Source organism: Falco cherrug, chromosome 1 (genome assembly GCF_023634085.1).
Source record: "Falco cherrug isolate bFalChe1 chromosome 1, bFalChe1.pri, whole genome shotgun sequence".
Lineage (NCBI taxonomy): Eukaryota > Metazoa > Chordata > Aves > Falconiformes > Falconidae > Falco > Falco cherrug.
In genome coordinates this window covers 90,609,836-90,631,317 of record NC_073697.1, presented here as the reverse complement: position 1 = coordinate 90,631,317, position 21,482 = coordinate 90,609,836, and the positions used below count along the sequence as shown (strand labels likewise).

Here is a 21,482-nt window from a genome sequence, read left to right as displayed (position 1 = left end):
ACGCAGCAACAAGCTCTTCTTTGCAGAGCCTGGAAAGTGGAAGCAGCTGCAAGTGGCAGAGCCCAGCACTCATCCACACACAAAACCACCTCACAGCAACATCCCAGGCAATGGCTGGGCACTCCTGCAGTGCTCAAGCACTCAGAGCCAGGAGATGTGCAACCTCTTCATCCCAAACCATGCTCCAGGCACCGAGAGCTGCAGCCTTCCTCCATCTCAGCTTTTCTCTAAGTTTCTGGTGGTTCTTTGTGATCAGTACCCCACAACATACTCATCTTGCAAAAACGTATTTACAGTAACATGCATATGCTATTTGAAAGCTGTTTCCTGCCATGAACTGAATCTAACAGACAGATAGCTAAGTGCATATATACATAATATGTGAAATAGTCTCACTCCACTCAGCTCTAGGGCCTCAACTGTGTATGGCTACAGCTGGTGGGTTTTATTGCCAACAAAACCTACACACGAGCATCTTCTTGTCTTCTTCCAAGGCAACAGGTGAGATGAGCTGGGTGCTCTCAGGCAGCACTCAGCCAGTGCTGTGAGGTGAAGCAGGGCCCTGCAGGCCGCAGGGGTGCAGAGGTGGTGCTGGAGCCATGTGAAGGCCAGCGGGGCAGGCTGCAGGGGACCAGGAGAAAGGCCTCACCTGTGTCCACAGGGAACGGCCATTCCCAGCACCCTGCCTGAGGAGTCTGGCCTCACCAGACACCACGCAGCTCTCACCACCACCCCTGCAGCTAGGTGAGGGGCTGGGCCTGGCTGCCTCAGCTCGCAGGGCTCCCTGCAGCCCGGCAGCACCGGCCACCCGGGCTGACCCCCACACGAAGCGCTGCAGGGATGGAGGTACCATGGCCGGCTCCTACCAAAGCCCAGCCCCGGGCCGGGACAAACCGGGCCTGCACCGGCTCCATAGCCGCAGTCAGGTGTGAGTGGCAGCCCCCGGCGGGCAGCTATTGTGGCGGCGAACCGACACCCCCCGCCGCCGCGCCGGGCCCTTCCCGGCTGGGCCGCGCCGGGCCCCAACAAAGGCGGCCGCCGGCGGGGCCGTCGCCACGGCAACGCGGCCGCCAATAGCAGCTGCCGCCCGGATTAGCGCCGTGCACAAAGCCGCCCCGCTGCGCCCGGCCCGCGCCCGCCCCGCCAGCGGCGGCGCCCTCACACGCACCGCGGCCCGCCGTGGTCTGAGGGAGGGCGCGAGCCGGGGCCCGCCACCGCCGCACGCAAGGGGTCGGCACCGCCAGGAGCGAGGTCTCACAGCGAGACCCCTCCTGCACCGGCAGTGCCCCCCTCTGCTTCTGGCGGGACAGAGTTGCCGCCATCTTCCCGCGCCCCCCTGAGGGAGGCAGCGGGCATGGGCAGGGGAGCGCTGTGAGGGGGAGCGCTGTGAGGGGACGCGGGGCCAGCGGGGTGGGTGTCAGGGTCGGGGGAGCAGGGATGTTTGGGAACGGGGTTAAGAAGGGGGTCTGGGTTCTCCAGCAGCACAGCAATGGAGGTACCATCTCCCACCAGACCCCGGTGGCTGGCAGAGACAAAACAGGCAAGCTACCTGAGAACTGGATGTAAAACTGTGTGGAAAACAGCACTTCAAAGAGTTTCAGAAGCACCCCTAAAGTTCATCTTTAACAGGGTGTGGAAATAATCCATGATCAACTGTACTTTTAACACTGGCTTTTTCTCTGGGTGAATTGTTTTTCCCTCCATTCCCCCCGCCGCCGCCCCCCCAAATAATTTGCTTCAATTCTTCAAACAGTCAAAGAAGCAGATCACTTTACTAGAAAACTGTTTAGCTAGCGGCAAAGGCACACTCTCTCTCAGGGAACAATTTAACTTGCTGGTCTAAGCTTCAGTTATCCAACATCTGAGGTTAGAAGTTAGAAGTTCAAGGTTTGTTAATTTTGAGGGATGATGTCTCTCCCTATGTTTAGCCATGAGGGTCAAAAACCATCAAGGAAAAATGATGGGGTCCCACAAGCAGTGGCTTTTGCTCTCTAGGTGTATCCTTCCCAAGGAACCCTACCACAGGAGACTGGCTGTTTTGGGGCAGGTACCGCACCCCTGAGTCTTAAACCCAAGCTGTCCAACATCACCTCCTCGCAATTCTGTCTCCCGTGGCTCTCTCTAGCTTTGGAAAACCAAATGGCAGTGGAGGAAAGATAAAGGCTTTGGCTCAGTGGAGGTAACACGTTCAGAAAGTGAGAAAAGATTTGCCCCTGGGGAGGAAGCTCTTCTAATCCTCCATGGATTTGCCACTGCTGAGACCTGCTGCATGACCTACAAGCAGCACCTTCATGAGAGGAGGAGGCAGGCCCTTCTCAAACCAGCACCTGGTTTTGATGAGAGCAGTGTGGTGGCGACAGGAAGGAAAAGTTGACAGTCACAGGTTTTAGAGAGAGACTCCACCAAAGCAACCCTCAGCCTAGCCAAAATATTCAGGTGCACTGATATAAGGCATTTAATACCAAAATAGAATACAGTATAATCTGCCTGGCCTTGGCCAAAAGGCCTGATTTTTCCCATGGCTTAGTCCCACTCTAACATCTTTCAGTCTTCCTGGGACAGTCACAGGTGTCTGCAACAGAGGAAGCCAATGACAGCTTCATGCAGATTTAAAAAAAATAGTAATTCCAACACAAGATTGATAAAAAATGTTGGATGTACTTCCACATGGGCAGATCTTGAAGAAAGTTGTAAATATTCAAGCAAAGGCTTTGCAGAGATGGGCATCTTCCACCTGAACAGCAACTAAAGATGGCTGGGCTGGTCCTAGAAGGAACCATGGCAACATATTTGTAGAAAAATCAGAAGAATAAAAACTGCTGAGACAGCTTCAACATGGGAAATATAAAGCAAATGACCTAGAAACTGCTCAACCATCCTGTCAAGAGGACATTAGCAACCCTACAAGGTTCTCCCAGCTGCTCTAACAGGACAGGTCGATTCTGGGGACGAGGATGCACCAACCCAGAGCCCAGCTCCAAGGAGCAGGCATGCTGTGCCTGTCCAGTGCCAGGAAGACCCTTCTCTACTCGGCTCTGCAGACCTGTTCTCAAAACTCTGGGAATGAGACTCGGCCAAGGGACAGAGCCCACTCTGTGCCACAGGTGAGCAGGACAGCCTGTCTGGGTGTTCCTGCCCGCTCTTGTGCTGTGCCGCGGGCACCTGGTAAATATCAAATGAACCACTAAAGACCTGAATGACCATTACCACTAGAGCATTTTTGGCTATCTGCCTACCAGATGCGGAGCACAGAGAACCCTTTGTTCCAGAGGCATTGTTACCACAAGCCAAACTGCCTACTGCCGCAAGAGAGGTGATCAGATTCCCCTTCTCCTCCCCTCCCCATCTGTTCATTGCAACCATGTTACGCATGAGAATTTGCATAAATTGCCCTCTGATCTGTGGAAGAAAATCCAAAATCCAGTTTGGAAATCCACAGCAGGTTGACAAGTAGCTCTGATCCCTGAAATTTCCAGAGAGCAGCAGATTAAGGATTAATTAATTAACATTCTCCTGATCCAAAGTGAGGGAAACCATGCGCGCTGTAAGCATAGGAACAAGTCTTCCTTTAAAGAAATTCCCCATCAGTATCTAAAGGTTCTCCAATTAGTCAGCAGGGAAAACTCTTTCATATACCCAAGTCAACCACACCATTTTTCTGGCAGGTGTACATGAATATGCATTTGTGACAGACATGCAAACCCTCATCAAATCCAGCACCTCTGATACAGTGGTTTTCTCTTGGTCAGGACAGTACTAGAGTCATTGCCTGAATGAGATCTCAAAACCTGCCTCAAGCAAATGGTCCAGAATTTGGACAGAGTATATTAGATGGCAGCCTAAAGGTCAGAATCGTCCTCAGACCTCAGCAGATCTTTTTTCTTGTTTGCTTCCAGGATATTTTTAGAGAGCAGATCTCTCTCTGGGCACAACTGCTTCACAGAGAGGCTGAGCTTTCATGACCGACTCATCCACATATCACCTGCAGGCCCCGGGGGAGATGCAGGCTGGTTTTGAGCACTTTTCAATCACCCTCGGAGCCACAACTGATTAGTGAGTCATGCAAAGATGTCACTGTGAATATATTTCTTGCACTGCTGCTTCACGAAATGCAAAAGCACACAAGAAAACTGTGAGTGCAAACACCTGAATTGGGTCCAGGCCCCCATTTCTTCCAGTACCTCTGCATTTCTAGTTCCTGGAATGATCAACTTCTCTCCCAGTGACAGACAGAAGACTGGCTGCACCAAGTTAGAGCAAAACTCTACCTTGCCCAGCACCCCACAAGATACCAACCAACAACAGACACCTTTGGAAGAGCACAAAGACAAGGCAAGGGTATTGCAACAGACCCCAGAATACTCCATCATATTCTAAGTCATTTGTGATCTGGGGATTTCCTGAACTTAAAGGGGTGTCTGCGTATTTAAAAAGACCTTCCATAAATACATCCAATCATTTTGGAGTCTATGCAAATTTTAGCAACAACATCCTGGGGCAAAGATTTCACAGCTTAGTTAAGCTCCATGACAAAAAGACCTTATTTGTGCTGAGCCTCCTATCTTGCAATTTGACTTTCTCTACCACTAAACTTCAGACTAGCCCTTGAAAAAGAAAGATGATCTGAGTTTTTTTCAGTTACAATTTGAAACAAATAACCTTGCTCACAAGATCAGACCCGGTGGTCCAAAGAAATCACTCTGACGGACAAATCTTTTTCCCTCAAAAAAATAATACAGAACAATATGTTCCCACAGGTTGAAGTAGAAAAGGAGGAAGCTGGGACCTGAGCTCCTCTGAGGCATCCTCATACATGTTGAACTAGACAGAGGACTAGCTATGCCTGAGGTGGTAGGTGCAAGACACCTTCTCTGTTTTGGGTTTCAGTGAGGGCGGCAGCCTGAATCTAGACAGGCTGTTGAAATACTTCCTTGTGCAGTCTATAAAGATGTCCAACATCATCCAACTTAAGCCAAGACACTTGGCTACACATACTGTGAACACAAGTCTTTCCAGGACTTCTGTCCTACAGTTGAAAAAATAATCTCCTTTAGAAAGCATGTCCATGGCCCTAGCTTGCATCTCAGAGAGATTCAAGTTCTGGAGCCAGAAGTGTTTCCTAGAAATCCCACTATGTTCAAAGCCCCAGCAGCTGCACCTGACAAACCATAGCCAGCTTGAGAGCACTTCTCAGTCTCTCTCACTGTACTAAAAAAAACCCTTTGTATTTTCTTCCCCAGGAAAACAGCAGCCCATATTTTTCATTCACAGTTTTGGAAGAGAAAAAAAAAAAGGTTATCCTTCTTTGAAGCAGAGAAACTCACACTGTATTTGGGATCCTCTTTGAAGCTCCACCCTTTGTACCTGTTAAAACCAAGCATTTTGATATGAAGAACTGGGGCGCAAGCCTCCCCCTTTCTTCCTTTATCCCTAAGTAATACTCATGGATTTCCTCCTCACACATTTTCATTTTTATTTTGACACTTCCATTTTACAAAACTTAGAGAAGGTTTTGGACACAGCAAGGAAAGAAAAGAAAACAAAACAAAAATAGGAGAGTAAGTGAAAATACCAAAATGGAAAAATCAGACTTGGGAATTTTGTTTTATGAAATGGGAAACTATTTTATCTCCAGCTCAACCAAACTTTCATTTTTTTCCTGCTAATGGACACATGAGGTGTGTTGCTTCTGACCCGTGATGCACTGATGCCAGTGACCTTGGTAGACTTGCGAACTGCAGTTCACGGATTTGGACCGGAGGAACATTATGATAATCTAATTTGACCTCATCTGTACTGCAGGCCATAGCACTTCCTCTCGTAATTCCTACAGCATGTGCATGTTTTCTGTCTGTGCTAAAATGTATTTTTCAAAAAGCATCTATCCTAATTTAAAGGCCTTAAGTGGTGGCCAATCTAACACACACTTAGGCTTGGGGCCTGAGGGTTACCTAAAAGATAACCTTCACACAAAACCCATTCAGCAGGCTATATTCTCTTGTCCTCAGCCAGAGGATGATCTGTCTCTTCCTGAAGCCAAGACCCAAACTGAGCTTCCCACTGGATTCTCAAAAATTGACTAAAAATCACTCCTGGGAACCCAGTACCTTGATCTTGAGGAATCAACACAGGATGACTTGGTGCTCCCTGCTCTTTCCTCTCTAGATCCTAAGTGTTCCCATGCCTCCATGCACAGGGAAGAGGAAAGATTTTTCTCCTGCCAGATCCCAGAAAAATGTGGGCCACTTGGAAGAAGGAGGAAATAGACAAAGCTATTTCCTCAGGGTAAGTCCTCCAAGGCAATGCTTTAAAGGGGCATCCTTAACAATTCCTTTTCACACAGTCCAAATCCAATTCCAGAAATAGTACTGACCCAAATGACTTAGAAAATTTTTTTTTCAGATAGACTTTCCAAGATAAGGGTAACACGACTGAAGTTTCCACACCTCTCACTTAAAGATGCTATAAATTGAGGAGATGAAGACCACAGAGTCAGGTGCCAAGGGCACCTCTAAAGAAGAGATCCTAGGAGACCTCTGAAAGCTAGGAGGCCCCAGAGTATCATAAACAAATACCAGAAGAGTCTGTGTATCAAAATCATGTTCTCCATGAGTCACATCTGAAACTGAAGGCAACAGGCTTCTCTCAGCTGTACAAACCACAGAGCGGCACATTCAGAGCTCAGAACTCCGGAGCTGATGGCCACGGAGGCTTTCCTCTGAAACACACTTTCCCACTGATCTGCACATCAGCCATATGGAGCTACCAACCGGAGAGAATTTCTCAGGAAACAGTGCTCCTGGCCTTCAGTGAATTATTTGAGGCTTAAACTAGAAGATGGTCACAGGCCAGGAGCAACGCTTTATACAAGAGCTCTGAGGAGGCTCTCCTCAGCTGAAGGGGCCAGATGAGTCAGACAACTGCCCCAAAAATGGAGACTCAATCTGACCAGCCTTGACCTCAGCCCATGAAAACTCCCCAGAGCCAGGAGGCTGACTGCATCAGCCTCACGCAGGTTTTTGAGCACCAGGTGTAGTCCAGGATGCTGGTTCTTCAGAAATGAATTGCACCAAGCAATGCAGAACTCTCCCTTCTGCCCAGTCCCAAGAAAACAATCTGACACAACCAGTTCTTGCCAGTCTCCTGACGTCAGGACACCTTTCAGCACATGACCATTAAACAAGAGCAACATAACAGCGTAACACCCCAAAAGAACTGGACAGTACTTCTCAAGCTAGAGCAACTGTAACCGCTTGTAAACACAGTGCTACATGACGTGCTTCTGCTTCAAATTAACAGACGTACAGTTAAGGTTAAAAGGGGATTACACCCAAAACATTTTGTTTTCTGATCAAAACACATCCATCAGCAGTACAGGAGCACATGGCAAGTCAAACAACCTTCAGACTACACAGACACGTGGACAACACCACCTTTAGTGGTGACACCTTCAGTGACACCATGTAAAAGCTCTTGGGGACACAACAGAATTTGCTTATTTCTAATAGAAAATAAAACCACACAGAGCTAATGACTAGCAAACATGGGGGTATCTGACCGCTTTTGCTACTGCCACTTTCTCTTAGGACTGAGCAGAAATACAAAGGAGTTCCACTTCACAGTCACTACAGCACACCAGGACATGCAGATTTGACTTCAGAAGCTGAACAAAGGCACTGAGCAAACACTCGTTCCAAACTTTCTGCCCAAAAGTTCCAACGATATAGCAAAGGTGGCTACAAAACTCCCTTTCACCAATTAATGTGCCTTAGCATAACTTCACCCTTTTGCAGGATCTTTCTGAAGAAAATTAATACCAAAGCCATCCCTCATGCTCTACAGTTTTCATGGTACTTTCCTTCACATCCATGATGCTATCAGCAAGGTCCTGTCCCAATTACTGCCCACCAGACTGTGTTCTGCTCCCCTAGCCCAGCAGGAACAGAATCCAACACTTCCTGCCCCAAACAGCAAACCTATGCACACCACCACCGAACAACAGTGACACAGTCACAGAGCCCTGCCCCCAGAGGTGACCACATTCAGCATCTGGGTACAATGATCCCCTTCAGTTCCTGATCCCATTAAAAATCTTGGGATCCTTCAATCCAGTACTAGTGAGATTACTCCTGGAGATGCTCACAACCTCCTGATGCAGCTGAAGGGCCAAGATCGAGCCCCCTTCTATCCTCCGATTCGGTCCCAGCTCACAGTTTGTACACCTGGCTGGCATGGACCATGCCACAAGTGACTTCCATCCACAGAAGCCCACCCTTCCCTGAGCCACCAGCTGGCACAGAAGAGCCAGGCCAACACAAGGGAGAGTCATAGTGCCAGATTTTCTTCAAATATCCAAAACTAACATCACTACTTGCACAAGACTCAGCAGGAGAAGTTTCAGGACCAAAAGGCTAATTCTTAATAAAGGATTACCAAAATATCAATCACAAGGCTTTGTGTTAGAAACAGGCCAACATCATAGGTTTGATGCTGCAGCCACTCTGTTAAAAGTGTCTACAAACATTTGAACAAAACGCAAATCTACAGGCCACAAGAGGCCTCTGGATAGGAAAACCACAGAAAACCACTTCCCTTAGCCCAGGTCCTATTGACTCCAGGAACAAGCACAAATTCTTTCAAATAATCACAGGGCAGGAGTCACTGGCTGTAGCCCCTACAAAGACATTACAGCCACCCAGCATCTGTAACTGACCTTCAATCTGCTTAACCCTCTGCAAAAGACTCACAAGCTCCTAACCCCGCCTCCACAGAAGTTCAGAAAACTCCATTTTGCCCCAGAAGCAACAGCTTTGATCCAACACCACTCAGGAGACTTACCTTCCCAAACTGTTCGAAATACTGTTTCACATCCTCCACAGTAGTGTTCACGGACAGACCACCCACAAATATCTTCTTCGTTCGGGTCACCATCTGGAAAGGGGAAGGACAGGAATTCACCGAATAAACCCAGAGCAAGATGAGAATGAGATTCAAAAGGCCAGTAAGTCCCCTCCGCTGCCAGGAAGCGCCTGCCTCTTTGCTGCAGCTGAGCCTCCACCCTCTTGAAGCTCCCTGGCCAAACACGGCTGGCAGATCTGTTCCACGCCAGACCCCAGTTCACGCTCTCGCTCTCCCACCACCCCATCACACTGACCGGTGCCCAGCCACTGCCTCCTCATCAGACAGCACATTACCAGCCTCTGCCCTCGCTAACCTGCTGCCACTCCCTTGGCACATTGACACCACCCCGAAGACGTGGGGCACGACTGCACCCTCCCCAGCCCTCCAGCAGGCCTGCCACTTCTCGCAGCCAGCCTCCTGAAGGTTCTTCCAGAGACGCCTGCTCTGCTTCCCAGAGCGGAAAGACGGGCAGGAGGCCTACCAGCGCAGGAAGGCTCCCAAGGCTTCGCTCTCCTAGCTCACAAATCACACAGCACCCAGTCTTACACGGAATAAGCCTTATTTCACCCCCATTCCCGAGTCACTTAAAGGAAGTCCAGTCAAATCCCAGTTAAATCTTTTCTGCCTTTGCAAGAAGGTAAAGAGAAGATCCCTCTGCCCCATGTCACTCATGCAGCTGTGACAAGGAAGAAAACTAACTGCCCTGAGAGGGGCCATTGCTACCAGGCTGAGGCACACCGACATCCTTTGAATCGGCTCTCCAGCTGCATCCTCCCCTTGGCTGCTTGGCTACACCCCTGCTCTCAGAGGAACACATGGTCCTAATTACCCCAAGGAGCATAGGGCTAATCCGCAGCAATTCCCTGGCTTGGAGAGCAGCCCGTTCTAACACTAAAGCACCTTCTGTCACCAAACTGCTTAATGGAATTAACCCAATTCCTACCATGTGCTTCCTGGCTCCAGTTACTCAGGATACCTGCTCACCAATTGTTCTCAGTGCCTGATCCCCCTTACTTCCCTCCCAGCACCAGTCTCCTCTTCCCTCTCTGCTTCTTGACACTGCTTCTCCCCAGCTCTTTCTCCCATGACAGCACTTGCAAGAGAGACTCTAAACTTTACAACTCCCATCCAAAAGCAAAGTTAAAGGGAGACCCAAAGTCTAAAGGCAGTCTCCAGCCTGCTGCAGGCTCCTCAGTTAAAAGTTTCTAGCTGCACACCCGGAAAAAATTCCTGCAACCGTGCACTTCAGTGCTAGAGCCTCTTGTAGATAAGGTCCAACACCAAACTCCTTCTGCCTTTTCCAGTGCTGAAGCACACAAGAATTTCACAAAATGAAATCCCTCTCCCCCTCCCTGCCATACACCTGTTCGTACACATGCATGTGCATCCGCACAACCCTCTTCCACCTACGTAACACTGCAGCATGGAGCTATTCTGTATCAGCTAAGGCCTGAAACTTCCAGCCACTGGCTGCAGCCACAGAAGGATGAAGTTGAGCCTGGGCATCGTTTATTTCATCAGCTCCAGTGAGCACATCCTTAAGTACAACGGAGGGATCTCCCAGTTCCTCCAGCGCCACACCACAAGCCTGACAGGAGTGTGCCGCAGCATAGTGCATCAAGCTGGTGGTGCAGCATAACGGCCCCCGCTCCAGCTGAGTCCTCAGCAAACCCCAGGAAGCGACTCCATTACGCGCACTAGCAACCTTGCACAGAGGGACAAGATTCACCACCATGAATTTCACCCTTTGGGGTGGCAAGGGCTGCCCGCAGTGCTTACCTTGGGCTGTGCTCGGCGGGGGAACGCTACCTTCGGGTCAATCTGAAAGAGACGTGGGGAAGAACAGGTGAACACGCTTTTGCTGCCTATTGACAGGCGCAGGGTTTCCTCCATGCACATGGCTGTGTCTGCCCACGTGGCACCTTGCTAAAAACCCAAAGAATCTACCTGAGGTGCATAAAATGAAGCTGACTGCAGACATCTTTCCCTCTCAGTAAGGTGTAATCCAGGGAGACTACAAGTCCCAGCATGCAGTGGTCCGGCTCTGGCTGAACGCTGGCCAGATGCACCAGAGAGCCCATCACATGCTGGGATTAACAGGCTGGGCTGCACCCTCCCACTCGGCCTGCCCTTGGGTGCTCTGCATCACCGGCCTAATATTAAAAGTGCTTTCTTTTGCCTTTGGGCTCTCCCCCTTCACTCTACCTACAAGTACAGAGCTCACCTGGCCAGTAACAGGACAAAAAAGAGGCAGCGCACAAAAAGCCAAACATTTCATCCCACAAAACACAGGGTGAAGAAATAAAAGAGCAGACAGAACAGCACAAATTAAACCGAGGAGTCCAAAGCCCCCCAGGCTGCGAAGGCCGTGGCTGCAGGGCAGCGTGCTGCCCCTCTCCCCAGGCTGCGCTGCACACAATGACGCGATGCCTCCCATCCACAGGCTGAGCCCTCCATTGTGCCTGTTCAGCTTCTCTATAAACCTGCTGCCGGCCGGAGCTGCCAGTCCCCGTGCTGCCATCCAGGTGCCGCACATTCTGCTGGGCTCAGCACGGATGAGCGCGTGCTTGCATTGGCCTCACACTACCACCACCACCACAAAAGCTGGGACAACACTAATGCAGCTGCAAGCCAAACACCCATGAAGCCTCCTCTCCTCCTCAGCCACTACCTCTTTCTTTTTAGCCTATTTTTACAGCAACTCCTGCAAAGTTACATCACATCGGGGATGATCCAGACCTACAAATCAGCTTACAAAGACCTGTGGTTAAAGGCAGGTCTGGCTCATCCCCACACTCGGGCAGGCTGCAGCTGGGAGGGCAGCCTGGAGCGTCGTCCCATCAGCCCGGCAGCTGAAACAGCCCAAAAGGAAGCTGTGTTTCTCCAGCTCCTCTCACGGCTTTGTTCAGCTTTCCAGCCTGGCCACTGTCCCGCATCCTTTCACTTGTCACACAGCCCCAGAGCTTGGCCTCCCTGCGCCCTTCCACCAGCTTCTCTCCCTGCCTTCCCCACCTCCATCCTGACTCACAGCCTACAACATAAATAAACTCAGCACGTAAGTAAACAGAGGCAAAAGTGAAGAGCACAAATAAACTCAAAAATAAACCTCCTTCCCCAAGCTCCAAACGCCAGCAGATTAGCATACCCTCCAGTGCCTCCCTGGGGCATCTGAACTGTCCCTCCCCTCCCCACGCACCCACCCACCCACCCACCGCTTCCTGGCTAGTGCAGACACCCACAGTGAATTCTGAGGACAGGGGACGGCAGGAGACCAGGAGGTTGATGGCAGATAATAAGCAAAAACAATAATCTACTGTCTTTTACTTCTCAGCCAGTGTCATTCAGCTCCTGCCAAGAAGATGCTTTCATACTCGGCAATGCTAAGCTCAGCCTCATTTTCTCATTAGCCTGAGTGTGATCAACTGGGCAGAGATAACGTGTCCTCCTGGCTGGAGGGAGCAGGCAGTCATTTCACAAATTCTTCTGCACAACCAGCTATTGTTGCAGGTAGAGGGAGGCCAGGGCAACCGACTGCAGGGGCAGCCCTGGGAACACAAGGAGGGGAGAAAGTTCAGTGCCGGACTCCAGTTGCTCGAACTGGACTGCTTCTCGGTGGCTGGAGTCCTCCTAATTAATGCAAAAGCACTGGTACCTTATTCCTGCATTTCTGGTGTTAAAATGAACAGCTCTGGAGAAGTTGTGTTTCAGTGTCACCCGCTGACGTAATGGATCCTTTTTACAAACCTAGATAGAAATCTGCTAAGGGTAAGAGCATTCAGAGCTGCTCAGATTGTATCCAAAAAACAAACCCCCAAGATCAGGCTGCGGTGAGTGGAAGTCACTTGAGCTCAGACCGCTTCCACTTCACCCCGTACAGCTTGGGGGATAGGAGTCCCACCAATGTCACAGGTGTACCAGCGGGCCGGCTGGGCTCCTCATTAACGTTCTTTAGGCCACCTACAGCACCATTTAATAGCTCAAGTCACGTAACTCCTGCATTAACCCGGCTGGCATCAGTGCCCCAAAGCAGGGGGAGGACAGGGAAGGGCCCGTGAGACCTCAGAACTGGATTTGTTCGTTCATCGCACCTCCACGGCTACCTCCGCTCCGCTGGTCTGCACTGCCCAAAAGGTGCCGATCGCTCCCTCCACCACAAAAGACAAACCCAGCAAAAACTGAGTAATGGCAACAAAGAGACAACAGGGCGACCCAGCACCGCCAAGCCTGCTCTTCCCAGAGCACATAAAGAAGAAGCTCAAGGCAGTGGCCAGCTGCAGCTTTACGGTCACACAAATCTTTCACCTTGAGCCTGCGAAGCCAATCTCATATCAAGCATTTTCATAAATAACCCCATAGGCTGCTACTATCTAGCTTACAAACAAAGAGGAGCCTGAAAAGCACAAAGGTTTCCCCAGAGAATCAGGCCAACAGCCCTCGTTAGGGTAGGAAGAATCGGAAAACAATGAAGCAACAAGTTGGGCAGACACTGCCTATCAAGTGCTGCTTGCCAGGAGACACCGAGCCTTGACAGAAGGCTGTCCTGACACCAGGCCTTTTCCTGCAAGTTTCATAAAACCCTAAATTTGGATTCAGCTGAGTTTGTGTCATTTAACCCATGACTTGCAGCAGAGCCTTTCAGCTCCAGCAGGGAGAAGGCATATGGAGCCTCCATGCCATACCACAAGACGAACCCATCACCAGGCAAAACACCAAATACATCCGACCCGGCTGAAAACTGCACCAAATAAGAAGTAAGAAGGAAAGGAGGAGAGGATCAAAGTTCCTAACAAAGGAAGGGCCCTGGCAAAACTGCCCCCATTCTCCCTGCCGCACCGGCAGGGCGAGCGGAGCAGATGCAGCTGGGAATTTCAATGGCTGGCCGGTCCCCACGCGCCCTGCACCACGAGGCCCTTCTGTTCTCCTGCAGCGCCTGCCCGGCTGCCCCTGCCCAGCCCTGCCCGGCCCTCCCTCGCGGGCTGCATGGTGGGCTGCAGAGTGGCTTCACACAGGCAGCAGCGGCAGTTTGGGGAGAAGAATGGAGACTGTGGGGTTTGGCTCTCCCCTAGCCCCAAAACGCTTTCGGGACCGGTGCTACAACAGACATCCATCACTTGCCTTTCCAAGAGGGGCCTATGCCAGCCCACAGACTCATGACGGGACTAGCTGAGCAGACACCATGTTTACACAGGCTAGTAAAAAAAAAAAAAAAAAGAATGAGAAAAAAAGAAAGCCCTGGGCCCTCCTCAGAAGACTTTGCTATAACCCTCCCCCAGAGCAAAACTCACTTTACATCACTCCTGAAAGGAGGAGGGCTGCGAGTCCTGGGGACCCAGCCCTGGCCAGGAAGGCTGGGGTAGGTTTAACCGGGAGCTCCCGTGGGGAGGAAGGACCTGTGCACATCAAAGGGAGCGACCCAGGCAGTTAAACAGGAACAGACATAAATCTCGCTGCAACTCACACCGTAAACCCTAAGAAAGGGGGTCTCACTCTCCCGCCCTCTCCCTTCTGCCAAGATAAAGGCTAGGACGCCTGAGCCACGCGCTGGAAGAAATAAAGTTGCATGTTTGGACTCCTCAGCAGCCCGTGCCCGGAGCCAGAACATCCCCCCTCCTCACAGTGCCACCCCCTCGCAGCCCCTGCCGCTCCCCCATCTCTACCCTCACCTTCACCCCAGGGCAGCACTACGGAAAAGGAATTCAGGGAAAGGCAAGTCACTAAAACTGAAGAGAAGGGACCTCCCACTCAGACATCTCACCCCCACCCCCCGAAACAGCCTGCACATCTCCCGAGTACCACAGATTTGCAAGGCAGGACCGGGCATGATACGCCACCAACCCAGGGAGCCACTGAAACATTTCTGCTAGCCCAGCCAAGGCCTCTAATCAGCCCCCACTCGCAGAGCACGGGCCGGAGCTGCAGCCGCTCTGAGAGGCTGGTGGTGGCCCACATGGGCGGGCGCTGGCCACACTCAGAGACAATAAAGTCTTGAACCTCCATGACCGTTACAAAAAACTTCGCCCAGGGAAACCACGGGAGAGTCTCTTGGGTGCGAAGCACGAAGGGTCTCAGCCAAGGGGAGGGTGCACGCCACCGTGGCCAAGGGAAGCAGGGCCTGGGTGCCAGGAATGGCACCCCTGGGGAGGGAGCAGCACTCAGCAGCGCTCGGGGGGAAGGGGCGGCTCCCCTCTCCCCAAATGCAGCCACAGCCGTTTCCCCGTGCGAATCCTGGCCCCAAAATACCCTCAGGTGTCCTAGCTCCGAGAAGGCCACGGTCACTCCTCAGAGGCACCTTATGACCGATGGGCAGGACGAAAATTCATCGCCAGGACCCGCAGAGCCATGCCCCAGGCCGACGGCGAGCCCGGTGCGCGGGTGGCTGCTGGGCTACCGGCCGGTGAGCGGGACGGAGAAAGGGCCCATCGATCCGCATCGGGAATCGATAGTTTACAACCTCTAACGGGGAATCAAACACCGCCATCGACGGCCGCTCCGAGCACAGCCGCTCCGCCGGCCAACGCACCCCTGAGATGAGAGAAGTCATCTCACCGTCTTGGAGTCCAGTTCATGTCTGGATTGGGCCAGGACCTTGTCGACGCCAGCCTGGTCCATGAACGTGACGAACCCGAAGCCCCTGAGCCCCGCAGCCCGGGCAGGAGAGGGGATGCGGAGAGAAGAGAGAAAGTTGGTTAAAGTGGCGGCCGGGCCGCGGCGGGGGCGAAGGGAGGCGCGGGCCCGGCCTCTCACCTGGATCTCTTTGTCAGCGGGTCCCGCATCACCAGACACTCCTTCACCTCGCCGAACTGGCTGAAGTACTCCCGCAAGCCCTCTGCAAGCACAGCGCCCACCGTGGGTATCCCAGCCCGGCCCGGCCCCGCCGCCGCCGCCCCCGCCGGGCTCGGCCCCCGGCCCCGGCCCCGCCACCCCCGGCCCCGGCGGCAGGTGCGGGGCCGCCGCGGCGCTCACCTTGCGTGGTCTGCCAGCTCAGTCCCCCGATGAACATCTTGCTGCGGGAGGAAGGAGAGGCGCGGTGAGCGGGGCCGCGCCGGGGGGCCGCGGCGCCCCGCGGGGGTGGCGGCGGCGGCGGCGGGGCCGGGCGGGGAGGGGAGGGCGCGGATCGGCCATGTTGGCAACGGCACCGCCGCCGCCGCCGCCGCGCTTGCCCGGGCCGGGCGGCCGGGGCCGGGGGGGGGGGGGGGGGGGGGGGAGCGGCAGCGGCCGGGGGGGGAGCGGGGGGGCGGGGGGGGGGGGGGCGGGGGGGCGGCCGCCGCCGGCTGCCGTGGCGGTACCAGGGGTCGTGCGGGGAGTCCGGGGAGGCGAGGCCGGGCTGGCTGCCGTCTGTCTCCATTCGGACCTCTTCTCCCTGCGAGGAGCGGCGCCGCACTCCCGGGGCAGATGAGCGCTGGAAAAGGGGCCGGACGGACAGGCCATGCTGCCCCCTCCCCCGACCCCTCTCCGCCGGGCGGGGAGGGAGAGAGGGAGGAGGGCCCGGCGGGCACAACCTGCCCGGCTCCTCCCACCCCCGCCGGCCCGCCGGCCGCCCTGCGCATAAAACCCGCCGGCAGCGCCGGGGCCGAGCGCCGGGAGCCGCGCCCGCACCGCGCCAGGGGAGCGCGCCCGGCCCCGGGCACGGCGGGAGCGGCCCGGCAGCCCCGCGGCCGCTTTGTCCCCGGCCGCGCCGCCCGCACCTGCCCCGGGGCGGCGGACAAAGAGCGGCGGAGCCGGGCCCGGCCCGCCGCGCTCGAGCTCGCCGCGGCGGACCCCGGAGGCCCCCCGGTGCTTCGCCGGCACCGGGCGGGTTAACGCCGGCTCGGGACCGGCCCCCGCCGCCGCCCTCCCCTCCAAAGGGCGCTTCCAGGGCAGGACCGGGGCTGCCCGCCTCGGCCCCGTGCCCCCCAGCCCGGGCAGCGGGGAGCCCCGGCGCCCGCCGCCCCCCCCCGCCGCAACCCGCCGGGACCTGGTGAGGGCCGCCCCGCACGGGAGCCCCGGGCCGGCGGGCCGCGGTAAAGCCGCCGCCGGGCCGAAGCCCCAGCGGCCCCGGGTACGCGGGGGGCCGGGCTGGCCCCCAAGCCCCCGCGCGGGTTCTGGCTCGCTCGGGCTGACAGACTGAGCCGTGCCAGGCTCCAGCCTCCCTCCGCTGCCACACGAGTTCATCCACACGCGGGTGGCTCCCAGCGCAGGTCCGTGCGCTCTGCTCTGGGGCAGCCCGGCCTGGGCAGCTGGAGGAGCTCGGCGACGAACACACAAAACGCCTGTAAAGCTGGAGGCAGGGGAAAGCTGCAGCCTCTCCCAAGCGCGCTCTGTGTTGCCCTGGGACCAGGGATTTGTCTTCATCTGTGGCGTATTGGAACGGAGTCATGCACCAAACCTCCGGTGCCAGCTGCCATGCCACCTCGTTGCAAGAGGGTACAGCGGGGTCCCAGGCATGTGCTGCCCAACGCTCCCCATGTGCTTCTCTAGCTCTGCTTTTTCCAGTGCCAGTCTCCCCCGTACCCTCTTACTGCCTAGAGCCAAGCACTGACAGCTCAGGTCCATGCCATCCTCACTGGACCCTTCTTCCCTTTCTCCTGTGGCTGCTTTTCTGTGTGCCGATATGCCTGGTCTCTCCTGGAGAGGAACCAGGACACCTTTGTTCTAGCAATACTTTGCAACAGTACCTTTGATGCCATGGCCTCATCCTGGGGCCTGCGGCTGCAACTCTGAGTTAAATTCATCCTCTGCCTGTTAGCTCTGCCAAACCACCATTCACCCACTCAGTTTCCTGAGCTGGGTCAGTGACACTGCCCTGTCTCCTGGCTCTGTACCTGGGCACGGCGACACAACACCAGAGATGCAGTAGCTACCCCTGGGAACTGAGCTATGCAGCATCCCAGCTGCGGCTGCAGAGCAGCCCGAGCTCCCACTGCCACCATTCCAGGCTGAGCTGCTTCTCCAGAATAACCCACTCATCATTCCACAGGACTGAAGTCACCACTTTGGGTGGAGGTGCCCCAAGAGGCAGCTGGGCCGGTGCAGGAGGGAAATATAAATAACAACGTGCAGAGGTGGTACTGCAGCAGGCAGGGAAGGGCTGCGTGGCCAGCGGAAGCAGTGGTGCTGAGGCAGCATCCCGGCCCTCTCCTCTGGCGTGTCCTGAGATACCTGGACGAGGGCTGGGCTGTCAGAAAGCCACCGGTGCTGCCTGCCATGCTGCCCAAACTCACTGCTGCAGTGCTGCCTGCTCGCACCTGCTCCCTCTGATTTGGGTGGCAAATACTCCAAAGGGGGGACTTTTCAAGTCACCTGGCACAGGTTTTATGCTCCATAACTGCCCACTGTAGGCATAGTGCTAATGCTAATCAAAACCACAAGAAAAAAAGAAACAAGCTCAGTGTTGGACACGCTAAGGGATGACATCTCTTGGTTTACCTCTAGTGTGTTGCTGTAATTTTAAGTGTGTGTTACTTATAAGACAAAGCAGAGCACTGTGAGGGACACAGTGTTAAAATGCTTCGTTGTTAGGTTTGGAGGTTTTTTTCATTATGCTTATTATTTTATTCTCTTTTTCTCCACCCAAAAGAACATTGGAGAAAGGAGAACAGGATCAATGCAAGTTAACATCTGCAAACATCAGAGGGGGAAAAAAGTGAGCCTTCAGGAGGATTGGGATGGAGGATGTGGTTGGACTTGCATCACTGAGAATGACACCGTACCATGTAACTTATTCCAAGGCCCTTTCCAAAACATACACACAATATTTTGTAGTTCCACCTTAGGACCCCAAAGTGCTTTGTAAATACCAATCCATTTATCTCTGTAATGCATAAGACAGCAGGTCTTGAAAAATATGTTGATTAGTGACAGTAGGAAGCTTTCCTCATGGAGAAGTAAATATATAAAACATTCCAGACCTTATGATTGGAAAGATGATCTGCCGAATATAAAATAATGCAGCATTGTATTCCAGGGGCTGCAGACAGACAGCTGTAGTGCCTCTGTGGCTGCTGCTGAGAGGTTGCCAAACACCAGTGAGATTAACAAAACTGCTCAGTTTTCTTGCTGCTATTCAGCATCTCGTGTGTGGTAGAGTGACACTATCAAAATCATGTCCACTTCCTGCTGAGGAGGATGATTGGCAAAGCTCTGCCCAGCACCAGTGGCAGACACTGGAGTTATTCATGGCGAGAGGGAGGTTCCAAAAAGTAGAGGTTAGGGGAGGGGCAGGGCAGCAGCCGCCTCTTTTCCTCCCTCATCATATAAGGCTTAAGGAGAGATTGTGTCTTGGAGACCTGTCTCTCGCCAGGAGCTTTTAGCAGTCAGGTACTAAGAGAAGTTTTGCTTTTCACTTAGTTTGGACAGCTGATAAACAAACTTGAACTGGAATTCAAATAATTTTTGTAATATTTGTGTTACAATGCTGAACATGCAAACCTGGAAGATATTAACTGCAGCTCCACAGGCAGCCTGGGGGCAATGCCAGTCTCTGGCAGCAGCTTCTGCTCAGCACTCACGCCTGCTTTGGAGGGGATGCTGACCCTCTGGGAAGGCTGATGGCACAACTCCCTGCGAGCCCGTGCACGGGGCAGTCAGGGGTGTCTGTCTCAAAGGGAACCCGCTGCCCAGCCACCACCTGCCTGGTGGGAGCTGGCTTGGGGCAAGAGTCAGGCATGTCAGGGGAGAAGAGCTATTTAGAGAAACTTAATAATTTAGACCCTGCTCAGGTGGGGAGGCAGGGGGTACAGTCAGCAACAGGGAGAGAGGAATGGCTGCAAAGGCACCAGGGATTTCTTTGCTTCATGTAAGAAACCTCACAGAGCAAAGTTCGTGATGGGAAAACAGGCTACATGGTGCACGGCATCGAGAACAGGGTGGGAAAGAATAGAGGATAGGAACAGGGCTGCATGCAAGAGAGGAAAAGAAAAGAGAAATATAGGTGTGGGTGCATAAAGGACAGGAGAAGGGGGAATATGAAGAGTAAATAAAGACAACGGGGTAACTGGAAGAAAGAAGTGAGGGAGGGGAGAGGAGACCACCCCAATTGCTACAAAACAGCAAGAGGGATTGGAGCCTTGGGGTGGGTGGAAAAGGGAAAGAGGTTTGCACAGAATGGAAAATAAAAGTAAAACATTGAGAGAACTTGTAGCATAGTGAATAGAGATTCAGCATAAAAGAGCAAAAAAGGAGAGGTCTCTGAAGGACAGTAAGAGATTGCAGGCTTCCACTCGCTGTCCGGGAAATGATGGCTAAGGGAAAAATCAGAGAGCCCTTCCTGCCATTCTGCCTCCCTACAAGCTCTAAAAACTACTACGTGGTGTCTAGTCTCCATGATCCTATCTAAATCAGCCCAGCAAGCGAGGGAGAAAACACTGACTGCTCAGCTCTAACACTGGAGCTGCTCCACACAGCGAGAGCGCCCAGCACCGCACCAGCCTGGCCCCTGTGCACATGCCACTTCTCTGCAGCAGCCTGCAAAGGGTCCCCCTCTCCAGAGAGGAGCTGAAAACATTTTCACTTTCCATTATTTTTTTTTTCCTTAACACAACACTCCAAAGATTGTGTATAAAGCGACAGAAAGCAACAACAGATTTGAAAAATGAGACCTCTTGCCTCAAAGGTGCCCTGAGCTCCACCTTCCCCCTAACCTCTTGGTTGCCACTTGTCACAGAGCTCCATCAGTCACTGCTTTCTGCTCCATCCTTGCTCCTGCATAACCTCTCCCCAGCCCTCACTCCAGCAACCTGTGTACAGGGGACCTTTCCCAGAGCACCCACCGTTAAGAGGCTCTTTCCCAGCTTGGAAGCAGAGTGTTGCCTCCTGCTTTTCCTCTCCTCACCTGGAAGCTCAGAGCTTCCCATGGGGCCGTAGAGGGACACATTTCCCCACTGTTAGAGGCGGGAGATGAGGATGGATGCCACAGAAATCCACCAGATGTGCTAGACTGTTTTAAAGGAGATATTGATTAAACTGTTCCTCACGCTCATTGAGGATAAGGCAACTGGCTCAGTTGGCACAGATGATGTTAGGAGAAACTCAGCAACTGTGAAGATGGCTAAAGATGGGAGAGGTCTGCCAGGAAGGCCAAGGAATCCCCATCCATAAAGATTTTTAAGAACAAATGAAGCAAATGTCAGTTTGGTGATCAGGTTCTATTTTGTCCTTGTCTGCTACAGAGGTGAGCTCTTGGCACCACTTTCAGTCTTCAGTTGTTCTACGGTTTCTCCATCCCATGAGGTGAAGGAACAGAAAGGGTTTGGAGTAAAGGAGGCAAAAGTGAGGGCTTGTCTAACGGAAGGAGGAGTTCCGGGTGCATTCCAATGCATAGGTGGAGGCTAGAGAAGAGAGGAATAACACAGAGAAATTTAAAGGCTGTGGTCCACAGGCACATGTCAGGGGAAGGAACAGTGCATGGGGCCAGGCTGCGCCAAACACTGCCAGGACTGGAGAAAAGGTCTGTGACGGAGCTGGGTAAATGAGGGTAACAGAAAAAGGTCTGGGTCCGGTTTGAGAGCATCAGCCGGTGCAGTAGCTGCCAGATACCTTAGGCAAAATAGGTTTCTGTATTAACATTTTTTTAAAGAATTAAGTTCTGTATTAAAAGTAAAATC

The 21,482-nt window shown here is 53.2% G+C and overlaps 1 protein-coding gene and 1 long non-coding RNA gene across 8 annotated transcripts in view; both read right to left on the bottom strand.

Moving 5' to 3' along the window:
• Positions 1–16,717, bottom strand: part of MSI1 (musashi RNA binding protein 1) — a 31,591-nt gene extending 14,874 nt beyond the window's left edge. The window contains exons 1-6 of one of the 6 annotated variants that reach the window (XM_055712563.1): positions 16,188–16,382; positions 15,865–15,905; positions 15,646–15,727; positions 15,448–15,532; positions 10,681–10,722; positions 8,839–8,931 (exon numbers count right to left, since the gene is read on the bottom strand). In XM_055712563.1, coding sequence (XP_055568538.1) covers positions 8,839–8,931; positions 10,681–10,722; positions 15,448–15,532; positions 15,646–15,727; positions 15,865–15,905; positions 16,188–16,246 — 402 coding nt within the window. In that variant the 5' untranslated portion in view covers positions 16,247–16,382. Of the gene's footprint in view, positions 1–8,838; positions 8,932–9,600; positions 9,684–10,680; positions 10,723–15,421; positions 15,728–15,864; positions 15,906–16,187 lie in introns of those variants that run through there. The other 5 variants (XM_055712558.1, XM_055712552.1, XM_055712547.1 and 2 more) reach the window with 5 other exon arrangements.
• Positions 16,718–16,840: 123 nt separating this feature from the next.
• LOC114017554 (uncharacterized) overlaps positions 16,841–21,482 on the bottom strand; it is a 46,021-nt gene continuing 41,379 nt past the window's right edge. For both annotated transcript variants that reach the window (XR_008732581.1, XR_008732582.1), the window contains one exon: positions 16,841–21,206. This is a non-coding gene — a long non-coding RNA (uncharacterized LOC114017554). The remainder of the gene's footprint in view (positions 21,207–21,482) is intronic.